The sequence below is a fragment of the Phocoena sinus genome, chromosome 1, assembly GCF_008692025.1.
Source record: "Phocoena sinus isolate mPhoSin1 chromosome 1, mPhoSin1.pri, whole genome shotgun sequence".
Taxonomy (NCBI): Eukaryota; Metazoa; Chordata; class Mammalia; order Artiodactyla; family Phocoenidae; genus Phocoena; species Phocoena sinus.
The window spans coordinates 126,327,893-126,352,797 of record NC_045763.1 but is presented as its reverse complement, the minus strand read 5'-3'; the positions used below and the strand labels follow the sequence as shown (position 1 = coordinate 126,352,797).

The window sequence follows — 24,905 nt, the reverse complement described above, 5'->3', positions numbered from 1 at the left end:
TTTGCTCTTTTTCTGAAAAGGAACTGCTTTTCATTTCTATGAAGTCTTAGGATCACCCAAAATCAGAGGTCAGGACACTAACTGAGGTTCTGCCTATTTTGTATCCCAGATTGGTGGGAATGTTAATAAGCTGAGAAAAGATCAGAAATATCAGCTAGTTTACAGAGTTATCAGGCACAACTTGGAGACTGATGAGGATGTTACTAATTGAAGAATCTTAGCCAGGACTAGAATGAAATTGTTAGCCAAAACGTTCTCAAAGTATTAGCCTGGTTATGTAGTCGCAGGGTTATAGGACCTACCTAAGCCTCCTTAAGTAGTAATCCTTGTGGAAATTTTAGAATTAATCATTGATCTAACTCTAGGCCTACAACCTAGAATAGTGATTGTCCATAGTAGGTACTCAGTGAAAAAAAAATAATTAAAAAAAAGAATCAGGGCTTCCCTGGTGGCGCAGTGGTTGGGGGTCCGCCTGCCGATGCAGGGGACGTGGGTTTGTGCCCCGGTCCGGGAGGATCCCACATGCCGCGGAGCGGCTGGGCCCGTGAGCCATGGCCGCTGGGCTTGTGCGTCCGGAGCCTGTGCTCTGCGGCGGGAGAGGCCACGGCAGTGAGAGGCCCGCGCACAGCAAAAAAAAAAAAAAAAAAAAAAAGAATCAATTGAACTTATGGGGGAGGCATGGTAGTTTAGTGGCAATCGTGTTGTGATTTTTGGAATCAGAAAGCTCTATTTCTGAATCATGTGTCTTCTGCTTTCTAGGTATGTGAACTTGGCCAGATTTTAAGCATTCTTCAGTTTTCTCAGCTAGGCAATGAGAATATTATTTGCCTTAATGGATTATTTCATGGAATAAATGAAATAACCCTACACAATACTTCGTAGAATTTCCAGTACAAGTTACTAAGTATTTAATAAATTATATTTTCTGTTATTATTTTATGGTATTAGTAATATAAGAATTTGTATGAATATCAAATAATATACTGAAATCAAACAAAATTCCCTCCCTGTAATAGTTATGTTGCCTATGAAAATAAATCTTCCTAGTTTGAACTATTGTCTTGGTAGAAACTTCTTAGTGATCTTCAATCCTGGCAACAATAAAGAAGCAAAGTAGGGAGGAAAACAAAATTGGGAAGTCTGAGGCTATTTTTTAAAAACTTAAGGTTCTGGTTCTTGAGATGGTAGAACTTAATGAAATTTTATTTCTAAGTTTGAATCCAGCCTGGATAAGAATGACTCATGTAGGTTTACCTTATTAGCATATTCTGACAATTCTTTTTGAAGAGGAGTAGGATTTCCAGATGAATGGTGTCAGTGCTTTATTTTGAGCCAGACTAGGGATTTTTCTGAATGCTTGGGAGGAAAAGGGTATTATTTCCAGCCCCCTCTACAAAATTTGAAGAACTTTTCTTTAGTAATATTTCTTTAAAAAATTTTATTTTTATTTATTCATTTATTTTTACATCTTTATTGGAGTATAATTGCTTTACAATGTTGTGTTAGTTTCTGCTGTACAACAAAGCAAATCAGCTATATGTATAAATATATCCCCATATCCCCTCCCTCCCACCCTCCCTATCCCACCCCTCTAGGTCATCACAAAGCATCGAGCTGATCTCCCTGTGCTTCTTATTTGTGCCACTAATCTATTGATAAACAACATTACATTGTATAGATACATAAGTCGTTTCTGTACCAGGAATGAGGTTTTTTTCAGTGAGGTAGAATGTAGTGGTTGAGAGTATGGTCAGTGAGATCAGACTGCTTAAGATGGAATGCCAAGTACTGAAGGCTACATAACCCCTCTGAGTCTTCACCTCATCTGTAAATGGGGGCTATTAACATTACTTACCTTGTAGGGTGATTTTTACGGTTAACTGAGATGATGTACCTACAGGATCTAGAACAATGCTTGATATATTTAAGTACTCAAATGTTATAAATAATTTTTTATTTTTACTAAACAATAATTTGTTATTGATGATCTGAACTTTAACACTTTAACACTTTTTCTTCAAAGACTGTTTAATTTGTTCAAGGTTTACATTTTAAAGGAAATATATCCAAGAGATCATAAATGTTGAGTGCTAAGTGTGGCTCATTCTATTGTGTTGGTTGGCTTATGTTTTTGTTTTTTTTTAAATATAGTTCAACATGGATCGAGTTAATGTTGAAGAGTTTTATGAAATTTATAAAGGAGTCGTGTCTGAATATAACGTAAGTATCAAAATAAATGTAAAGCATTGGTACTGAAAACAACTTGTGTATCTCAAATCTTGTAGATCTCAGTATAATTTATAATCATGAAAGTATTGCTTGAAGTATTCATGATTCTGCCAATTGCCAACTGATCATACCAGTGACTGAGGCATTTTTTATCCCTCAGAGCCACTGGGTCAGTTTTAAAAATATGATGCTATTTCATTTATGAAACAAAAATATACAGGAATCAAAAAAACACTTTGCTGAGATATTGACACATTTTGATATTATCTATGAACATTATAAAATTCTCAGGGTGGAAGACTGTCCAAAATGCTTTAAAAAGTTGAGAGCAAATAGTTCTTAATGTAACTTCATAGCGGTAGTTAGTGTCTACTTAATGCTACAAATGCAGATAGAATCATCTGACAATGTGATAGAGACTGAATAAATGGTTAGACTTAAAGGGAGTTGTTCAGAGGGCAGTGAAATTCATTCTTGAAAACAAGACTGTATTCAGATAAACTGAATGTTGTTTCTTAAAATAATACATGATAGATATTTAATCAAAGTTAGTTTCTTTCGCCTTTTATCAAATTAGATACGTTTGTGCTGGTGGCCTGCCTCATCCCCCACATTATTTTATAGAGAATTTTGGCTTTTTTTTTTGCATAAAGTTCACTATTCCTGACAATGAAACTAGATTCCCTTCTCCTCACTTCTCTATGCCCTTTCCTTTCAACCTACTTTAAGAAATGACCTGAGCCTTTGTCTTATTTAGCCCTACATAGTAAAGACCAATAATGAGATGTTATATTTTGCATTCAGCATACTGGTAGTGATCCACCCTTCTTTAGAGGAACCAGAGTGTTCTTTTGCTGTAGGTTATCGAACTTTAATCTTGTTAGCTTCCTGATTTTAGAGTTATGCTCTTTCTTTTCTTAAATGGAAGAAATTTTAAAATATGTTCTTATCTTTTTTATTAATTTTTAAATTTTTAAAATTTTCATTTTATATTGGAGTATAGTTGATTTACAATGTGGTGTCAGTTTCAGGTATATAGCAAAGTGATTCAGTTATACATATACATATATCTATTCTTGTCCAGATTTTTTTCCCATTCAGGTTATTACAGAATATTGAGATTGAGTAGAGTTCCCTGAGCTATAAAATAAGTCCTTGTTGGTTATCTATTTTATATATTGTAGTGTGTGTATATGTTAATCCCAAATTCCTAATTTATCTCTCCCCCCGACCCCGTTTCCCTTTCGGTAACAGTAAGTGTGTTTTCCAAATCTGTGAGTCTGTTTCTGTTTTGTAAGGAAGTTCATTTGTATCATTTTTTTAGATTCCACATATAAGTGATATCATACGATGTTTGTCTTTTTCTGTCTGACTATGCTACAATTTTTGATGACTATTTGTATGCTTTCTAATTAAATTTATTACCTCATCTCAAATTCTTAGGGCTTATGAATTTAGCTATTACCTATTTTAATTTTTTTTAACATCTCTGTTGGAGTATAATTGCTTTACAGTGGTGTGTTAGTTTCTGCTGTATAACAAAGTGAATCAGCTATATGTATACATATATCCCCATATCGCCTCCCTCTTGAGTCTCCCTCCCACCCTCCCTAGCCAACGACTCTAGGTGGACACAAAGCACCAAGCTGATCTCCCTGTGCTATGCAGCTGCTTTCCACTAGCTATCTATTTTACATTTGGTAGTGTATCTATGTCCATGCCACTTTCTAACTTCGTCCCAGCTTACACTTCCCCCTCCCTGTGTCTTCAAGTCCATTCTCTACATCTGTGTCTTTATTCCTGTCCTGCCCCTAGGTTCTTCAGAACCTTTTTTTTTTTTTTTTAGATTGCATATGCATGTGTTATCATATGGTATTTGTTTTTCTCTTTCTGACTCACTTCACTCTATATGACAGTCTCTAGGTCCATCCACATCACTACAAATAACTCAATTTCGTTTCTTTTTATGGCTGAGTAATACTCCATTGCATATATGTGCCACATCTTCTTTATCCATTCATCCGTCGATGGACACTTAGGTTGCTTCCATGTACTGGCTATTGTAAATAGAGCTGCAGTGAACACTGTGGTACATGACTCTTTTTAAATTATGGTTTTCTCAGGGTATATGCCCAGTAGTGGGATTGCTGGGTCGTATGGTAGTTCTATTTTTAGGTTTTTAAGAACTATACTGTTCTCCATAGTGGCTGTATCAATTTACATTCCCACCAACAGTGCAAGAGAGTTCACTTTTCTCCACATCCTCTCCAGCATTTATTGTTTGTAAATTTTTTGATGATGGCCATTCTGACTGGTGTGAGGTAATAGCTCACTGTAGTTTTGATTTACATTTCTCTAATGATTAGTGATGTTGAGCATCCTTTCATGTGTTTGTTGGCAGTCTGTATATCTTCTGCGCATTTTTGGATTGGGTTGTTTGTTTTTTTGATGTTGAGCTGCATGAGCTGCTTTAAATTTTGGAGATTAATCCTTTGTTGTTGCTTCATTTGCAAATATTTTCTCCCATTCTGAGGGTTGTCTTTTTGTCTTGTTTATGATGTCCTTTGCTGTGCAAAAGCTTTTAGGGTTCATTAGGTCCCGTTTGTTTAGTTTTGTTTTTATTTCCATTTCTCTAGGGGGTAGGTCAAAAAGAATCTTGCTGTGATTTATGTCAAAGAGTATTCTGCCTATGTTTTCCTCTAAGAGTTTTACAGTATCTGGCCTTACATTTAGGGCTTTAAGCCATTTTGAGTTTATTTTTGTGTATGGTGTTAGGGAGTGTTCTAATTTCATTCTTTTACATGTAGCTGTCCAGTTTTCCCAGCACCAATTAATGGAGAGGCTGTCTTTTCTCCATTGTATATTCTTGCCTCCTTTATCAAAAATAAGTGACCATATGTGTGTGGGTTTATCTCTGGGCTTTCTATCCTGTTCCATTGATATATATTTCTGTCTTTGTGCCAGTACCATACTTTCTTGATTAGTGTAGCTTTGTAGTATAGTCTGAAGTCAGGGAGCCTGATTCCTCCAGCTCTGCTTTTCTTTCTCAAAATTGCTTTGTCTATTCAGGGTCTTTTGTGTTTCCATACAAATTGTGAAATTTTTTGTTGTAGTTCTGTGAAAGATGCCATTGGTAGTTTGATAGGAATTGCAATTGAATCTGTAGATTGCTTTGGGTAGTATAGTCATTTTCACAAAGTTGATTCTCCCAATCCAAGAACATGGTATATCTCTGCATCTGTTTGTATCATCTTTAATTTCTTTCATCAGTGTCTTATAGTTTTCTGCATACAGATCTTCTGTCCTCTTAGGTAGGTTTATTCCTAGATACTTTATTCTTTTTGTTGCAGTGGTAAATGGGAGTGTTTTCTTGATTTCACTTTCAGATTTTTCATCATTAGTGTATAGGACTGCGAGAGATTTCTGTGCATTAATTTTGTATCCTGCTACTTTACCAGATTCATTGATTAGCTCTAGTAGTTTTCTGTTAGCATCTTTAGGATTCTCTATGTATAGTATCACGTCATCTGCAAACAGTAACAGTTTTACTACTTCTTTTCCGATTTGGATTCCTTTTACTTATTTTTCTTCTCTGATTGCTGTGGCTAAAACTTCCAAAACTATGTAGAATAATAGTGGTGAGAGTGGGCAACCTTGTTGTTCCTGATCTTAGTGGAAATGGTTTCAGTTTTTCACCATTGAGAACGATGTTGGCTGTGGGTTTATCATATATGTCCTTTAGTATGTTGAGGTAGGTTCCCTCTATGCCTACTTTCTGGAGAGTTTTTATCATAAATGGGTGTTGAATTTTGTCAAAAGCTTTTTCTGTGTCTATTGAAATGATCATATAGTTTTTCTCCTTCAATTTGTTAATACAGTTTATCACATTGATTGATTTGCATATATTGAGGAATCCTTGCATTCCTGGGATAAACCCCACTTGATCATGGTGTATGATCCTTTCAATATGCTGTTGGTTTCTGTTTGCTGGTATTTTGTTGAGGATTTTTGCATGTGTGTTCATTAGTGATATTGGCCTGTAGTTTTTTTGTTTGTGACATCTTTGTCTGATTTTCGTATCAGGGTGATGGTGGCCTTATAGAATGAGTTTGGGAGTGTTCCTCCCTCTGTTATATTTTGGAAGAGTTTGAGAAGGATAGGTGTTAGCTCTTGTGTAAATGTTAGAATTCGCCTGTGAAGCCATCTGGTCCTGGGATTTTGTTTGTTGGAAGATTTTTAATCACAGTTTCAATTTCAGTGCTTGAGCTTGGTCTGTTTATATTTTCTGTTTCTTCTTGGTTCAGTCTTGGAAAGTTGTACTCTTCTAAGAATTTGTCCATTTCTTCCAGGTTTTCCATTTTATTGGTATATAGTTGTTTTTAGTAATCTCTCATGATCCTTTGTATTTCTGCAGTGTCAGTTGTTAGTTCTCCTTTTTCGTTTCTAATTCTGTTGATTTGAGTCTTCTCCCTTTTTTCTTGATGAGTCTTGCTAATGGTTTATCAATTTTGTTTATCTTCTCAAAGAACCAGTTTTACGTTTTATTGATCCTTGCTATTGTTTCCTTCATTTCTTTTTCATTTATTTCTGGTCTGATCTTTATCAGTTCTTTCCTTCTGCTAGCTTTGGGTTTTTTTTGTTCTTCTTTCTCTAATTGCTTAAGGTGTAAAGTTAGGTTGTTTATTTGAGGTTTTTCTTTTTCCTCGAGGTAGGATTGTGTTGCTGTGAACTTCCCTCTTAGAACTGCTTTTGCTGCTTCACATACGTTTTGGGTCATCATGTTTTCATTGTCATTGTTTTCTAGGTGTTTTTTGATTTCCTCTTTGATTTCTTCAGTGATCTGTTGGTTATTTAATAGCGTATTGTTTAGCCTCCATTTGTTTGTATTCTTTATATATTTTTTTCCTGTAATTGATATCTACTTTCATAGTGTTGTAGTTGGAAAAGATACTTGATACAATTTCAGTTTTCTTAAATTTACCAAGTCTTGATGTGTGACCCAAGATATGATCTATCCTGGAGAACATTCCATGAGCATTTGAGAAGAAAGTGTATTCTGTTGTTTTTGGATGGAATGTTCTATAAGTATCAATTAAGCCCATCTTGTTTAATGTGTCTTTTAAAGCTTGTGTTTCCTTATTTATTTTCATCTTGGATGATCTGTCCATGGTGAAAGTGGGGTGTTAAAGTCCTCTACTATTATTTTGTTATTGTTGATTTCCCCTTTTATGGCTGTTAGCATTTGCCCTATATATTGAGGTGCTCCTATGTTGGGTGTATAAATAGTTACAATTGTTATATCTTTTTTTTGGATTGATCCCTTGATCATTATGTAGTGTCCTTCTTTGTCTCTTGTAATATTCTTTATTTTAAAGTCTATTTTGTCTGATATGAGAATTGCTACTCCAGCTTTCTTTTGATTACCGTTTGAATGGAATATCTTTTTCCATCCACTCACTTTCAGTCTGTATGTGTCCCTAGGTCTGAAGTGGGTCTCTTGTAGACAGCCTAGATACAGGTTTTGTTTTTGTATGCTTTCAGCTTTCTGTGTCTTTTGGTTGGAGCATTTAATCCATTTACATTTAAGGTAATTATCGATATGTATGTTCCTATTACCGTTTTCTTAATTGTTTTGGGTTTGTTATTGTAGGTCTTTTCCTTCTCTTGTGTTTCCTGCCTATAGAAGTTCCTTTAGCATTGGTTGTAAAGCTGGTTTGGTGGTGCTGAATTCTCTTAATTTTTGCTTATCTGTAAAGGTTTTAATTTCCCCATTAAATCTGAATGTAGTCCTTGCTGGGTAGAGTAATCTTTTTTTTTTTAACATCTTTTTTGGAGTATAATTGCTTTACAATGGTGTGTTAGTTTCTGCTTTATAACCAAGTGAATCAGCCATACATATACATATATCCCCATATCTCCTCACTGTTGCATCTCCCTCCCTCCTGGGAAGAGTTATCTTGGTTGTAGGTTTGTCCCTTTCATCACTTTAAATATGTCCTGCCACACCCATCTGGCTTCCAGAGTTTCTGCTGAAAGATTAGCTGTTAACCTTATGGGGATTTCCTTGTATGTTATTTGTTGCTTTTCTTTTGCTGCTTTTAATATTTTTCCTTTGTATCTAATTTTTGATAGCTTTATAAATATGTGTCTTGGTGTGTTTCTCCTTGGATTTATCTTGTATGGGACTCTCTGTGCTTCCTGGACTTGATTGACTACTTCCTTTCCCATATTAGGGAATTTTTCAACTATAATCTATTCAAATATTTTCTCAGTCCTTTTTCTCTTCTTCTTCTGGGACCCCTATAATTCGAATTTTGGGGCATTTAATGTTGTCCCAGAGGTCTCTGAGAATGTCCTCAATTCTTTTCATTCTTTTTTCTTTATTCTGCTCTGTGGTAGTTATTTCCACTATTTTATCTTCCAGTTCACTTATCCATTTTCTGCCTCAGTTATTCTGCTTTTGATTCCTTGTAGAGAATTTTTAATATCATTTATTTCGTTGTTCATCATTGTTTGCTGTTTAGTTCTTCTAGGTCCTTGTTTAACGTTTCTTGTATTTTCTCCATTCTATTTCCATGATTTTTATCATCTTAACTATAATTACTCTGAATTCTTTTTCTGGTAGACTGCCTATTTCCTCTTCATTTGTTTGGTCTGGTGGGTTTTTACCTTACTCCTTCATCTGCTATGTGTTTCTCTATCTTCTCATTTTGATTAACTTACCTTGTTTGGGGTCTCCTTTTTGCAGGCTGCAGGTTTGTAGTTCCCGTTGTTTTTGGTGTCTGCCCCCAGTGGCTAAGGTTGGTTCAGTGGGTTGTGTAGGCTTACTCGTGCAGGGGACTGGTGCCTGTGTTCTGGTGGATGAGGCTGGATCTTGCCTTTCTGATGGGAAGGACCACATCTGGTGGTGTGATTTGGGGTGTCTGTGAGCTTATTATGATTTTAGGCAGCCTATCTGCTAATATGTGGGGTTGTGTTCCTGTCTTGCTAGTTGTTTGGCATGGGCATCCTGGTCGTAGAGTGGAACTGGTAATTGAGTGGATCTGGGTCTTAGTGTTGAAACAGAGATCTCTGGGAGAGCTCTCGCCAATTGATATTATGTGGGGCTGGGAGATCCTTGGGGAACCAGTGTCCTGAAGTCAGCCTCCCACCTCAGAGGCTCAGGCCTGACACCCAACCAGAGCACCAAGACCCTGTCAACCAGATGTCTCAGAAGAAAAGGGAGGGAAAAAAAAAAGAAAGAAAAACTAAATAAAATAAAATAATTAAAATATATTAGTAAAATACAAATATTAAAATGTTATAAAAATCCAAAAGAAAGAAGAGAGCAACCAAACCAATAAACTAATCCACCAATGATAACAAGCGCTAAAAATTATACTAAAACAAGAAAGAAAAAGAAAAAAACGGACAGAATCCTAGGACAAATGGTAAAAGCAAACCTATACGGACAAAATCACACAAGAAGCATACACACACACACTCCCAAAAAGAGAAGAAAGGAGGGAAAAAAAGAAAAAATATATATATAATAGGAAGAGAGCAACCAAATCAATAAATCTACCAGTGATAATAAGCTCTAAGTACTAAACTAAGATAAACATAAAACCAGAAACAAATTGATGCAGAAAGCAACCCCCAAGTCTACAGTTATTCCCAAAGTCTACTGCCTCAGTTTTGGGATGATCCATTGCCTATTTAGGTATTCCAGAGGTGCAGGGTACATCAAGTTGATTGCGGAGATTTAATCTGTTGCTCTTGAGGCTGCTGGGAGAGATTTCCCTTTCTCTTGTTTGTTTGCACGGCTCCTGGGGTTCAGCTTTGGATTTGGCCCTGCCTCTGCGTGTAGGTCGCCCCCTGGCATCTGTTCTTTGCCCAGACAGGATGGGGTTAAAGGAGTGGCTGATTAGGGGGTTCTGGCTCACTCAGGCCAGGGGCAGGGACGGGTACAGAATGCAGGGCAAGCCTGCAGCGGAGGAGGCTGGCGTGACGTTTCACCAGCCTGAGGTGCACCATGTGTTTTCCCAGGAAAGTTGTCCCTGGATCACGGGACCCTGGCAGTGGTGGGTTGCACAGGCTCCTGGGAGAGGAGGTGTGGATAGTGACTTGTGCTTGCACACAGGCTTCTTGGTGGCTGCAGCAGCAGCCTTAGTGTTTCATGCCCACCTCTGCTGTCTGTGCTGATAACCGTGGTTCGCACCCTTCTCTGGAGCTCATTTAGGCAGTGATCTGAATCCCCTCTCCTTGTGCACCCCGAAACATTTGTCTCTTGCCTCTTAAGCAGTTCCAGACTTTTTCTGGACTCCCTCCCTGCTAGCTGTGGTGAACACACGCCCTTCAGACTGTGTTCACGCAGCCAACCCCAGTCCTCTCCCTGGGATCTGACCTCTGAAGCTGGAGCCTCATCTCCCAGCCCCCAGCCCCCCCAGCAGGTAAGCAGACAAGCCTCTCAGGCTGTTGAATGCTGGTCGGCACCGATCCTCTGTGTGGGAATCTCTCCGCTTCGCCCTCTGTACCCCTGTTGCTGCGCTGTCCTTTGTGGCTCCGAATCTTCTCCCCAGCTCACCCCGTATCTCCACCAGTGAAGGGGCTTCCTAGTGTATGGAAACTTTTCCTCCTTCACAGCTCCCTCCCAGGGGTGCAGGTCCTGTCCGTATTCTTTTGTCTCTGCTTTTTCTTTTGCCCTACCCAGGTGTGAGTTTCTTGCCTTTTGGGAAGTCTGAGGTCTTCTGCCAGCGTTCTGTAGTTGTTCTGTAGGAGTTGTTCCACACGGAGATTTTTTTTTTTTGAAGTATTTTGCAGGGAGGATGGTGATCTCCACGTCTTACTCCTCCGCCATCTTGAAGGTCCCCCCCACCGTAATTATCTTAACATCATTTATTCAACCAGTGACAGATGTTTCCCATTTCTTAAATCTTCCCTTTTTACATTTTCCTTCTTTTGTGTGTTTGATTGACTTTTTAAAAAATATGGTTAGAAGCAACTACCTTTATTAATGCACATTATATTATAGTTTTATTGTATATAAGATGAAGAGACTCGTGGAGGCATATCTTACAGTAGCCTTGATCCTGAGTTACATTCTCATACAGCATCAGGTAGTATTGAATTTGGTAGCAAGTAGTAGTTGAGGACGTTAATGTTTTATGTACATATCTGAGGCAAGCCATATTTCCCTTTGGTAAAAAACTTTTTTTTTTAAAAAGCCTCATCTTTTTCTTTTATTTTTTATTGAGGTAACATTGGTTTATAACATTATATGTTTCATGTGTACAACATTATATTTCTGTGCTATACTGTGCTTTGAAAATACCATACATGCAATTTTTTTATATACTATACATTTACTCTTAGAATTTTTTGATCTTGGAATTCTGGAGATAAAGATAAAAACAACACTGAGTGTATTTGTCATTTCCCCTGAGAAATCAGGAGTTTGAATGACAATAGCAATATTATACTTTAATGTCAGGACAGCCCAGAATGATTGATATTGATGTACTTTCTTTGGTTTAATCTTCTCAGTAAGATATTGTCTATAATTACTATTTAAATCTTGTAATATTAATAAAAGAACCTACTTAGGAGAAGGAACAGAGGGACTGTTTGGAAGGGGAAAAACTACCTTATTTCAGAGTAATTATTAGTCTTGTGAGTAATTTTTAGTAATGGTTATGATTTTTATTCAGCTTAAAATGGCTTATTCAGCTGAAAACAAGTATTTCAGATTATTGGTTTGTAGCAGTATCTTAATGGGAGAATGCACTATATATATGAACCAGAATATATCAATATCCAGGTACCTTTGAGATGTTACTGCATTTATATGATATAAAATTTTATTTATGCTAAGAAATGTTGTTTCCTTGAATATTTTCCCCAAAGGGAAAGAGTGTTTTTATCCCAGTAATATTTTATTGAAGTAAATATATTCTTATGAATGGTATATAATCTCTGATTCTTTTAAAGTTCTTTTCCCATTTCATGATTCAGACTATTTCATTCAAAGGAAGTTGTATGATGGTCTGTATTCGTATACTAGAAATGCATATGATTGTGATATCTTACTTTGGGTAATTTGGGATAGCAAGAATCAGATAGCAAATCCTGGGTCTCATTTGCTATTGTGATTGTTGTATTTCCTCTTGGGTCTCTTATTTTTCATGACAGTTAATATTTAGGACTCAAGCTTTAAGTTCAAGGAAGAGGTAAGTTTTTAAATGCTGATACTGGATGTCTCTTAATTTTATGAGATTTATTTAATTCTATAAAGTAGGCCATGTAAAAATAATCTTAAGAGGCAACATAGCCTAAAGAAACAAAAACAGGTGATCTGATTCTTACTTTGACTTTTAGTACAGCACTTTACCCTCTTTGTCTTCAGATTCTTACTTATAAAAGAAATAAGAGATATAAGGTCATATTAGTGGTTCCATCCATTTTATTGTTTTGAACTTAAAGATGTAAGGGTGTGAAATGTAGAATATGTAGTGTGAAATAGTACAGCATCACTGACACTTTTGTACCAGATATTTTTTAATAATTCTACTCTAGTTCTAGGTTTTCCCATGTTACTTGCTTCAAACTGTAAAATTTTCCTGTTTCCCAAAATTCATTGCAACAGCTTACAGCTTCCTGACCTCAGTTTCCTTTGTTGTTGTTGTTTTTTGGCTATGGAGTCAGATGCAAAGTTCAAATCCCAAACACACCCACCAGCTGTGTGACCATGGAAGTTATTTACCTTCTTTAAGCCTTAGTTTACCCATATATAAAATAGAAACAACACTATTACTTTATGAAGTTATTGTGATTAAATGAAATAAACCATGTAAAGCAGTCTCACATACTGAGACTATTGCTTTAGTAAATATTAGCTATTTTTACTATTACTACTATTATTGTTATTACTGTAGCTGAGAATCTTTATAGTAGATTCTGTGTTGATCATTTACAGTTAAATTTGCTGTTTCAGCATTTGCAGTCATTAAAAGGTAATAATTCCATCTTATAGAGTTATCATGATCCAGTTATTTACCACACATGTATTATCTCCTGTGGGCCGTACAATGTGTTGGCTACCAGGGAGACAGAAATGAACAAAAAAAGCACACTACCTGCATTCATGGAGCTTATGTCCTGGTGAGGAGAGATATTAAATCAGACATCCCACTGCAACTACTTAAGGAAACTGCTTAAGGATGGTAGTCAAAAGGCTATTAAGGAAGGAGACAAGTGCTTTTTTGTTTGACAGTGTTTTGCTTAAGTAAAAACCTAGGTGACTTGAGAATTCTGTTAATTCTTTTAATTAATTAATTCTCGTAATCTGTTAACAGAATTCTCAAGTCCATTTTTTAAGGAACACTTTTTGCTATTGATGGAGTCCTTTTTTCAACATTTTTCTTTGCATTTTGTGCAGCCCTCTATGTTTATCGTTTTACTGGTATTTGTTATTAATACTGAAAGAGAGACAGGTGAAAGAAAGGTGGGCAAAATTTACACTTCTGTTTTTGGATAACATGCTCATGCCTTCTTCTACTCCTACTGACACCTTGGCTCTTGACATTTATGTGTAGGCAGTACTTCAATTTCATTAGACAGAAAATCCTACTCAACATAATTATCCATAAAAATCAATTTCATATGACCTTTGTGAAATAGTAAAGTGACTTCAGGGGCATACATCTAGGGATTCTAATGAATAGGGTTCTGTGTACCATGTTAATTATGAAGTTCTCTCCCTCCTTTAACTTCTGGCATTTCTAGTAGGCATGATGACTGAGTTTGGATTAATATTTAAATATTGTTCTGTAATAAATTGCCTTTATTTTACTTTGGCATTATGTATCATAAACCTTCAAAAATCATTAAAATGGTTTACATGGCCCTCCATGATCTGGCCTCATCTCTTAACTGCTTTCCTGTGTTCTTACTCAGATCCTGATATCATGGCTCCTTTACTGATCTTCATATACCCCAACTGTACTTTTTCCTCCAGGCTTTATATGTATTTTCACTTCTGCCTGAAGTGTTTCATTCATTGAATGTTTCAGACACTGTGAGGGGCACTTTTCTTTGACCATGTTTTTCATTAAACCACTTCACATATAGAGTTAAGAACCCTAAAACAGTATACTTCCATTTCTTCTCTCCTATTCTGCGTGCTGTTGTCATACATTTTACATCTATATATGTTATAAACTCTGCAATACATTTTTAATATTTTTGCTTTAAAAAATCAATTACATTTTTTTCTTTTTTAGTTGCTGTGAAGTATGTTTTATATTTACCCACATATTTACCATTGTTTTGTATAGATCCATATTTTTGTCTGGCATTATTTTTCTTCTGTCTGAAGTACTTCCTTTAACATTTTCTATGGTATATGGCTGCTGGTGGTGAATTCTCTCAGATTTTGTTTGTCTGAAAACGTCTTCTTTTAATTGAAATATCAATGATTTACAATATTATATTAGTTTCAGGTGTACAACACAGTGATTCAATATTTTTATAGATTATATTCCATTTAAAGTTATTAAAAATAATGGCTATATTTCCCTGACAATATATCCTTGTTGCTTATTTTATGCATGCCAGTTTGTATCTCTTAATCCCATAACCCTATCTTGCCCCTACTCCTTTCCCTCTCCCTACTGGTAACCATTAGTTTGTTCTCTACATCTGTGAGTCTGTTTCTCTTTTGTTATATACATGTGTTTGTTTTATTTTTAAGATTCTGCATATAAATGATAACATATAGAGTATTTGTCTTTCTGTGACTTACTTCACTAAGCCTCTAGGTCCATACACATTGTTGCCAATGGCAGAATTTCATTCTTTTTTATGACTGGGTAGTATTCCATTGTATGTATATATACCATATCTTATCCATTCATCTGTTGTTGGATACTTAGATTGCTTCCATATCTTGGCTCTTGTAAATAATGCTGCTATTGGAATGCATGTATCTTTTTGAATTAGTGTTTCCATTTTCTTCAGATGTATACCCAGCAGTGGAATTGCTGGATCATATGGTAGTTCTATTCTTAGTTTTTTGAGGAACTTCCATACTGTTTTCCATAGTGGCTGCACTAATTTACATTCCCACTGAGAGTGTACTTGGGTTCCCTTTTCTCCACATCCTCACCAGTGTTTGTTGTTTGTAGACTTTTTGATAATAGCTATTTTAGCAGGTGTGAGGTGATATCTCATTGTGGTTTTGATTTGCATTTCTCTGATGATTAGCAGTGTTGAGCATCTTTTCATGTGCCTGTTGGCCATCTGTAGGTCTTCTTTGGAAAAATGTCTGTTCAGTTCTTTAATTGAGTTGTTTGTTTTTTTGATATTGAATTGTATGAGCTTTTAAATTATGTTTTGATATTAACCCCTTATCAGTCATAGCATTTGCAAATATTTTCTCCCATTCAGTAGGTTGTCTTTTCATTTTGTCAATGGTTTCCTTTACTGTATAAAAACTTTTAAGTTTAATAGGTCCAATATATTTATTTTTGCTTTTATTTCTTTCGCCATAGGAGACAGATCCAAAAAAATTATTGCTACGATTTACGTTAAAGTATTCTGCCTATGTTTTCTTCTAGAAATTTTTGGTTTCAGGTCTTACATTTAGGCCTTTAATCCATTTTGAGTATATTTTTGTGTATGGTATGAGGAAATGTTCTAATTTCACTCTTTTACATGTAGCTGTACAGTTTTCCCAGCACCACTTGTTGAAGGGACTGTCTTTTCTCCATTGTATATTCTTGCCTCCTTTGTTGTGGAGTGACCATAAGTGTGTGGGTTTATTCTGGGCTTTCTATTCTGTTCCCTTGATCTATGTGTCTGTTTTTGTGTCAGTACCATGTCATTTTGACTACTGTAGCTTTGTTGTGTAGTCTGAAGTTAGGGAGCATGATACCTCCAGCTTTGTTCTTTTTTTCCTGAAGATTGCTTTGGCAATTCAGCGTCCTTTGTGGTTCCATATAAATTTTAGGATTATTTGTTTGAATTCTGTGCAAAATTTTTTGGCTATTTTGAAAGGGATTGCATTAAATCTATAGATTGCTTTGGGTAATATAGCCATTTTAATAATATTAATTTCTGCAGTCTTTCCATTTCTTTGTATTGTCTTTAATTTCCTTCATCAGTGTTTTATGGTTTTCATAGTATAGGTCTTTCACTTCCAAGACAAGGATGCCCACTCTCCCAACCTTTATTTAACATAGTATTAGAAGTCCTAGTCACAGTAATCAGACAAGAAAAGGAAATACAAGGCATCCAGATTGGAAGGGAAGAAATAAAACTGTCATGATTTGCAGATGATATGGTACTATATAGAGAAAATTCTAAAGTCTCCATGAAAAAAAACTATTAGAATTAATAAGTGAATTCAGTAAAGTTGCAGGATATAAGGTTAATATATAGAAATGTGTTGCTTTTCTATACACTAATAATGAACTATCAGAAAGAGAAAGCAAGAAAACAATCATCATTTAAAGTTGCATCAAATTGGCTTCCCTGGTGGCGCAGTGGTTGAGAATCTGCCTGCTAATGCAGGGGACACGGGTTTGAGCCCTGGTCTGGGAGGACCACATGCCGCGGGGCAACTAGGCCCGTGAGCCACAGCTACTGAGCCTGCGTGTCTGGAGCCTGTGCTCTGCAAAAAGAGAGGCCACGATAGTGAGAGGCCCGCGCACCATGATGAAGAGTGGCCCCCACTTGCCACAACTAGAGAAAGCCCTTGCACAGAAATGAAGACCCAACACAGAAAAAATAAATAAATTAATTAATAAACTCCTACCCCCAACATAAAAAAAAATAATAAAAAATAAAAAAATAAAGTTGCATCAAAAAGAATAAAATACCTAGGAATAAACTTAACCAAGGAGGTTAAAGACCTATACTCTGAAAAAGTCTTTATTTTTCATTCATTTTGGAAAATATTTTCCAAATGTTTTCTCAACCGGGTATAGAATTCTAGATAGGTTGTTGTTTTTGTTTTTATCCTTATCTTTGTTCTACTGTTATGTTTCTTTTTTTGGATGTTTCTGAGGTTTTTGTTTTTGTTTTTACTGTTTACCACTGGGTTGTTTTGTTTGTTGTTGTTGTTGTTTTATAGCCAATTTGATTATGATGTGCCCTACTTTATTTTTCTTTCCATTTATTCTCCTTTGATTTTGTTGGATATGTGAGTTTGTGGGTTTCATCAAATTTGAACTCTTTTTAGCAATTAATTCTTGAAATATATTTCTGTTCATCACCCTTTCTTTCTTTGGGGCTCCAATTACACAGCTTGTCATTGTCCCACAAGTCTTTTTTTTTAGTTTTTAAATTTTTCTTTATTTCTCTTTCTCTCCATGCTTGCTTTTTAATAGTTTCTATTGCATGCCTTCAAATTCATTGATATTCCACAAAATCTTTTCCTGTTTATCCCATAAAGTGTATTTTTAAGTTCAGATGTAATTTTCATCTCTAGAAGTTCTATTGGGATCTTTTTAATATCTCCTGTTTTCTGTGCATTATGTCCATGTTTCCTTCTATATTTTGAGCATATAGAACCTATTTATAGTGACTGTTTAAAAATTCTTCTGTAATTACATCCATCATTTCTGTCATTGCTGGGTCTATTTATTTCCTTCTGGTGATGGTTCATATTGTCCTACTTCTTTGCATGCCTGGTAGTTTTTACTATATGCTGATGTTGTGAAACTTACAGTGTTACATGGTATTTTTGTATTCCTTTGAAGAATGTTTGACTTTGTACTGGCAGTCAGTCAAGTTACTTGGGATCAGTTGGACCCTTCTGAGACTTGCTTTTAAGCTTTTATAGGAGAGGTATAGAGCATTCCATATCTAAAGCAAGTTTAGGCCAATTACTATGATGCAGTACCATTCTGAGGAGTCTCCCTGATGCCCTGTGTATCATATGAGGGCTTTCCACTCTGGCTGGTAAAAGCACAAACTCTCAGCCTTGTGCTATCTTTGTGAATTGTTTCATTTTCTGCTTTCCGGTAGTTTTTTTTTCAGCCTTGGGTAGTATGCTTTATACATACACAGACTCTTAGTCAAAGGCTCAAGTGAACTTCTCTGCAAATCCCTGTAGCTTACTCTCCTGTAGCTCTCCCACCTCCTGTAGTATTCTGTCCTGCAAATTCTAGCCTCATTGGTCTCCCTAAACTCCAGTCTTTGTCTCTTCTACTCAGTGAGAATGTTGGGCCCTTTTGTGTTTTCTCTACCTATCCCACTGTCTGGAAGCCTTCAGGCAGTAAGATGGGGCTGTTATGTAGCTTTTGTTTTCCTCCTCTAGGGGATCATAGTACTGTGCTGTTTGTCATCCAGTGTCTGAAAACTGTTGTTTTATATATATATTTTTTTAGTTTCTACATGTTTAATGTGAGAGAATAAATCTGGTGCCTGTTTTTCCTTATTGCTGGAACTCATTATGATTTTTATAAGTTTCTTTGTGGTAAACACTTTAGAATTTATATCTTTAGAAGTGTTTGTTTGACAGTACTGTGTTCAAGGGGAGAGAGCCTTTTAAAAGGAAGATGTACTAGAAGCTAATTTCAAATAGTGAACATGTCAAGTGGTAAAGCATTAAACTAAAAGTGGTAGTGGTAGGAATGGAGAAAAGGGGACATATCTAAAATACATTTTTGCAGGAAAAATGGACAAAATGTGGGAACTGCTTGGCATAGAGGGTACAGGTAGAGAAGATGTCAAACATAACTAACATTTTGAGTTCAGTAGAATAGTGGTACAATTAAAAGAGGAGGAGTAAAAGATTATTAAATTCTAATTGTTAATATTATTTTATATTACATATTATAGGAAATGGTGACAGAAATGTATTCTGGCCCTTGTGTAGCAATGGAGATTCAACAGACTAATCCTACAGTGACATTTCGAGAATTCTGTGGACCTGCTGATCCTGTAAGTTATTGTTTAAAACATAAAGTTTGTTTTATCCATTAACTAAATATCTTAACAGGTTTTTGATGGTTTTAGTTCTTTAAAAGAAATAATACAAAATGAATGTAATAGATACAAATGTTTATTCAAAATCGCATTTTACGTCCTTTATTTCTTCTACAGTATTGCCACAAAAGTGAATTTTTATTAGCCTCGTGACAATATAGAATGGGCAGAAACACTGTGGCATTTTCTTTTATTGTTTCTTGTTGCTAAATTGTGTAGGTAAGTAAATTTGTTAAGCTCTGTGATAGAAATTGTCTAAAGTATTAATTATCCTTTGACATAGGGAGGCCATAAATAAAGCTCTCAATGGGAAGAATATTGATATGGTGGCTTCATACCAGATATGTAAATAAATATGAGCAGTGGAACTTATGTGAAAAGTGATATTCTCTAGTATGCCTTTCAGTTTGCTTCAGGTTTTCTTCACATGGACATTTGGTGGTAAGGGGAATGGAGACAGGGATGGGACTGAAAAGCAGAAGTAACATTTGAATACATATGCAAAAGCTCCATGCAAATGTTATAAGCTGGGTAGGATTATAGGAAGTATTACCAATTTTAAACACTAACTATAATTTAAATTTACCCTTTATTTCACTATCACTTGTAAAGTTTATTGATGAAGAACAGCCAGTTCAATTTAATTCAGACAATTTATTGAGTTCCCTTAAATGTAAGATAAAAAATTAGCAGCATCTATTAAGAAGCCAGCTTGTATGAGAGTGCTGCTAGATTAAGCCCTGTAGGAAAAAAACAATACACCTGTTCTCAACAATCAAAAAGCACATACAGGACTTCCCTGGTGGTGCAGTGTTTAAGAATCTGCCTGCCAATGCAGGGGACACGGGTTTGAACCCTGGCCCAGGAAGATCCCACATGCTGTGAAGCAGCTAAGCCCGTGTGCACCAACTACTGAGCCTGCGCTCTAGAGCCCATGTGCCACAACTACTGAGCCCGTGTGCCCAAACTACTGAAGCCTGCGTGCCTACAGCCTGTGCTCTGCAACAAGAGAAGCCACCACAATGAGAAGCCCACACACCACAACGAAGAGTAGCCCCTGCTCGCCACTAGAGAAAGGCTGCACACAGCAACGAAGACCCAATGCAGCCAAAAGTAAATAGATAAAATAAATTTACAAAAAAAAAAGCACATACATAAAGATCTTTCCAAACACTTACAGAGCAACATACTAGTAAGGTCTAAAATATTGTTAGTTCAGGTAAAATACAAATGGTGAAGGGTTGTTTATTAAGGGAGCAATTAGTATGACCTGAAGGTAATTAAAGAATCTTTGTAAGAGGAAGAGAGATGTAAACAGGGATTTTAAAGATGAATCAAGGCATGAAGAGAATAGGGAAAGCTGTAAAACTCTATGTACAAAGGTAACAATGAAAGAATTTGAAGATTTACTATGGTATACAGCAGGAATATTCGCTTGGCTTCAATGGGAAATGCATACCTAGAAACACAAGGAAATATGTTTTCTGAGAGGAAACAAGGTAAGGAATACTGGTAGAGATGAGTATGGGATGCATAGCTTTAAAAGCCAGGCTAAAAATTATGGATTCTGTATAATTAGAATACTGTATAGTAGAAAATAGGAATTCCTTGTATGTAGTTTAATTTTGGATATACTAAATTATTCCTTTGGTGAAACTAGAGCAAACTAAATTGGAAGAGATTAAAGGCAGGGGCTATAGAAAAGGAAAGGAGCAGACCTGATGACATTACTAGAGAAAGAGTTGGCAGGACCTACTTTATATCTTTTCAGGGAGAAAGAAGAATAGAAGTAAGTAATATGTGTGATTGTGAAAGAGTGATTATTAAAATGTGATTCTGCTTTAGAGGACATTAGGAGAAAGTGGTGGTGATATTATTTATTTATTAAATATTAATTTATTAAATATTAATTTATTTATTAAATATTAATTTATTAAATATTAATGAATAAGCAGAGCTCAGTGTTTGCCGTTTTTAATTTTTGATTTGTGTTTTATGACCAAGAGGGGGTTTTGTTCATTTGTTTTTTAAGGTAATTAAAATTATGGGTGACCAGCTGACCAGAGGTAAATTAGAGAGAAACTAAGACAAAAAAAAAGAATGAGATGAGTTTGTTCATTCTTTCATTCATTCAATAAATATTCATTGAACCTGTGCTGGTATTTGTGACTATAAAGAAAGAAGCTTTAAAGAACTTACATTCTATGAGTGGACACAAATATATAAGTGGTTAGTTTCCATGTTTTGTGGCAACTGCATTGTTGGATGTTTGTATTGGGTACTATGGGAGCCCAGAATCATAGCATTTAGCTTAGTCTGGGGATGGATGATGAGGTCAGGGGAGTCTTCTTGAAGAACATGACATCTGAGCTAAATTATGAGGAATGAGTAGATGTTAGCTAAGTGAAGAAGGTGGGGAATGATAGTAAAGTTACGAATGCATAAAACAGCATCACTTTTGGGCTGCAGCAAACTGTTATTACTGTAGCTAAAGTACAGGGCAATGAATGGTAGAAGTTAGGTCATTGGGGGAAGAGTTGGAAAGTGAGCAGGTGAGTAATCATAGAAGGAAGAGTCCTGACAATAAAAAAATTTGCTGATTCCCTTTCTTTCTAGATATTTATTCAGTGAACATTTATGGAATGAATAGTATAATATGTACAAGACTCACTGCTTGGTCCCATGGCTGGGCTATAACAAAGATGACTAGAACAAGGTATCTTTCCTTAAGGAACTCATAATCTCTTTCAGGGTCCTAAGTCTTGCATCATTAAGCATAGTTGGAATTACTCCACTATATTTTTTTCATTCTAGTTATTTATGAACCCCTTATTGCATTATATCAATACAAAGTTGTATCACAGGGATTTTAAAATTTGGTACTAGTTTAACATATAAAATGTTAACAGTGGCTGTCTGCGTGGTAGGACTATAATAATGTTCAATTCTACTTTCCTGTATTTTACAAATTTTCTTCAAAGTATTTATATTACGTTTATAATTAGAAAAATACATTTTATTTTATCATAAAACCTGAAAGTAAATGAACTTTTAAATGAGCAGTTGGGGCTGATTCAGGACTGATTTCTCCTCTTTAGTTTCAGGGTCCTGAATTATGTACTGTTCCTAAGTATAGGTACAGGATTTCAAGGGGGACCATATGCTTTTTTAAAATTTAGTTTAATTTGGGGGTGTTTTTTCTTAATTTTATTGAAGTATAGTTGATTTACAATGTTGTCTTAGTTTTAGGTGTACAGCAGAGTGATTCAGTTATACACATATATAAATATCTTTTCTTTTTTGGATTCTTTTCCCTTATAGGTTATTACAAAATATTGAGTTTAGTTCCCTGTGCACAACTGTATGCTTTTGATGGGTATTGATGGGTATTTCCAAGTCAGAAGAAACACCATTAGTAGTTACAGTCAAGCTTTAGGGACAATAAAATGGCTCTTACAGTTTGGTCTCAGACTTTAGTTCATTTTATCCTTCTTCCTCTCTCTTTCTCCCACCTTTCCAGTAAATAGATATTGAATGTTTACTACATGCCAGCCACTATGCTAGGTGCTACCAGGTTTATATTAATAAACAAATACAGTCCTTATCTTTGAGGAACTTAATGGTTTAGCTCTAGGAGGCAGAATTGATAATTAAATAGCAATCTCACTTTTAACTGCCAGGTGTGCCAATCTGTTCATGTGTTATATAAAAATAATTTAGAAATTTATTTCTTCACTGCTTAGTAATTCCCACATATAAAGTGAGAGCCTTGGTTACAATACACATCAATATAATTAGCACTTGGAAGAAAGCCAGGTACATAATGGCCATGCAATTAATATTTGATGAATTAATGAATACACTGGCTATATTTTTACACCTACTTAACAACTGGTACTAATTTATTGTTTGAATGTATTTTATCTACAAAGTGGGTCCTTTTTTTCTTTATACTTTTCTAAGATGTAGAACTACTTTTTAAGTTGATTCAAAAGAAGATTCGGCCTAACAGTGATCATTAGATCACTTTGTAACCATACAGTTGACCGTTGAACTTTGTAACCATACAGTTGACCCTTGAACGAGTGGAGGGGCACCAAGCCTCTGAGCAGTCAAAAATCCATGTGTAACTTGTAGTCATCCTCCCATATCTGTGGTTCCTCCATATCCATGTTCTGAATCCACAGATTCAACCAACCGCAAGTTGTGTAGTAGTGTAGTATTTACTGTTGAAAAAAATCTGCATATTAGTGGACCTGAGCAGTTCAAACCCTTGTTGTCCAAGGGTCAACTGTATATGTTGTATATTGACATCACTTTCATCATTGATATCTGCTATTGGCAGAGATTATGCCTCTCTGTGGTCTCATAGCTGGAAGGAAACAGTCATATGTATGAATGGAATTTCTTCCAGTCTGTCCAGAAGTGGTCTCCAAAGAGGGGGAGGTGCACAAGACAATACATTGTGTGTGTGGGGGTGGGGTGGGGATTATTAGACTTTCCATTTATATTTATTTACCATATGAAAAATAAGAAAAAATAAAGTTTGATATAGTTAATGTGTGGACTAATAAGAGTACATGTAAATAATCTATTAAAATAGATACATATTTTGATGTATGTACATATTCTACTCATAAGGGTGCTTGAAAAATGTTGGACGCTACTATATAGAATGGTAAAATTGTCACAACAGATTCCTTTACAATTACAGAAGTATTCACTCACCACACAATCACCTGCAGAAAATACATTCACATAGGCAGAAAATCGGTTCCAGATTTGCCTCTGGAAGAGATTTTAATTGCACCTGCTGAAGAATTTCACTGTTGAGTAGCTTGGCAGTTTTCCTGCCGAGCCATTAGGAACCTGAAAGAGTCACCAAAGAAGTGGTAAATTGTTTGGAAAAATCATGCAGAATGTATTTGTTCTTGGACTGGTGAGTATGACAAGCCAAAATAACCTAACATAGGTATGCCGTATTTTATGAAAAATGTGAACACATGAAAAATGTGTTCATAAAATATTTTACGCAAAGGATCTTATTTAAGGGAATCTGAATTATTTTGTCAAGTGAATATCTACCCTCATCTGCTTTCATGCTTTGAAACCTTTACCCCATTGTCAGATTGAATTGAGTCATTTTCATACACAAAAAGTAAAAGTGGCTCTTCAAATTTAATGAAGTTTTTCATTCATTTGATTTTCCAGAGGGATACTTTACCTGCTATCTAGTGGCCTTCACTGATTTCAGGATCAAAGTAGAAGTATCATGATATTTTTTTTTTTTTTTTTTTTTTTTTTTTTTTTTTTTTTTTTTGCGGTATGCGGGCCTCTCACTGCTGTGGCCTCTCCCATTGCGGAGCACAGGCTCCGGACGCGCAGGCCCAGCGGCCATGGCTCATGGGCCCAGCCACTCCGCGGCATGCGGGATCCTCCCGGACCGGGGCACGAACCGGTATCCCCTGCATCGGCAGGCGGACTCTCAACCACTGCGCCACCAGGGAAGCCCCCTATCATGATATTTTGAAGGGCCGTTCTTTCTTCATGAATGTGCAGAAAGTTGTTGAAACTTGGAAGAGAAATGCTTGGAACTTGTTGCTTCTGTCATCTATTGACTTTCTGGTCACATTCCTTTATTCACTGAAGACTTGGAAACCATGATCATAGTCCTTCTCTTCATCCCATTTCTTACCATAACATCC

The 24,905-nt window shown here is 35.9% G+C and overlaps 1 protein-coding gene across 4 annotated transcripts in view; it reads left to right on the top strand.

The window, feature by feature from the left end:
* Positions 1–24,905, top strand: part of NME7 (NME/NM23 family member 7) — a 266,701-nt gene that overhangs the window by 107,515 nt on the left and 134,281 nt on the right. For all 4 annotated transcript variants that reach the window (XM_032631246.1, XM_032631269.1, XM_032631265.1 and 1 more), the window contains exons 9-10: positions 2,152–2,220; positions 19,054–19,155. In XM_032631246.1, the coding sequence (XP_032487137.1) occupies positions 2,152–2,220; positions 19,054–19,155 (171 nt within the window). The remainder of the gene's footprint in view (positions 1–2,151; positions 2,221–19,053; positions 19,156–24,905) is intronic.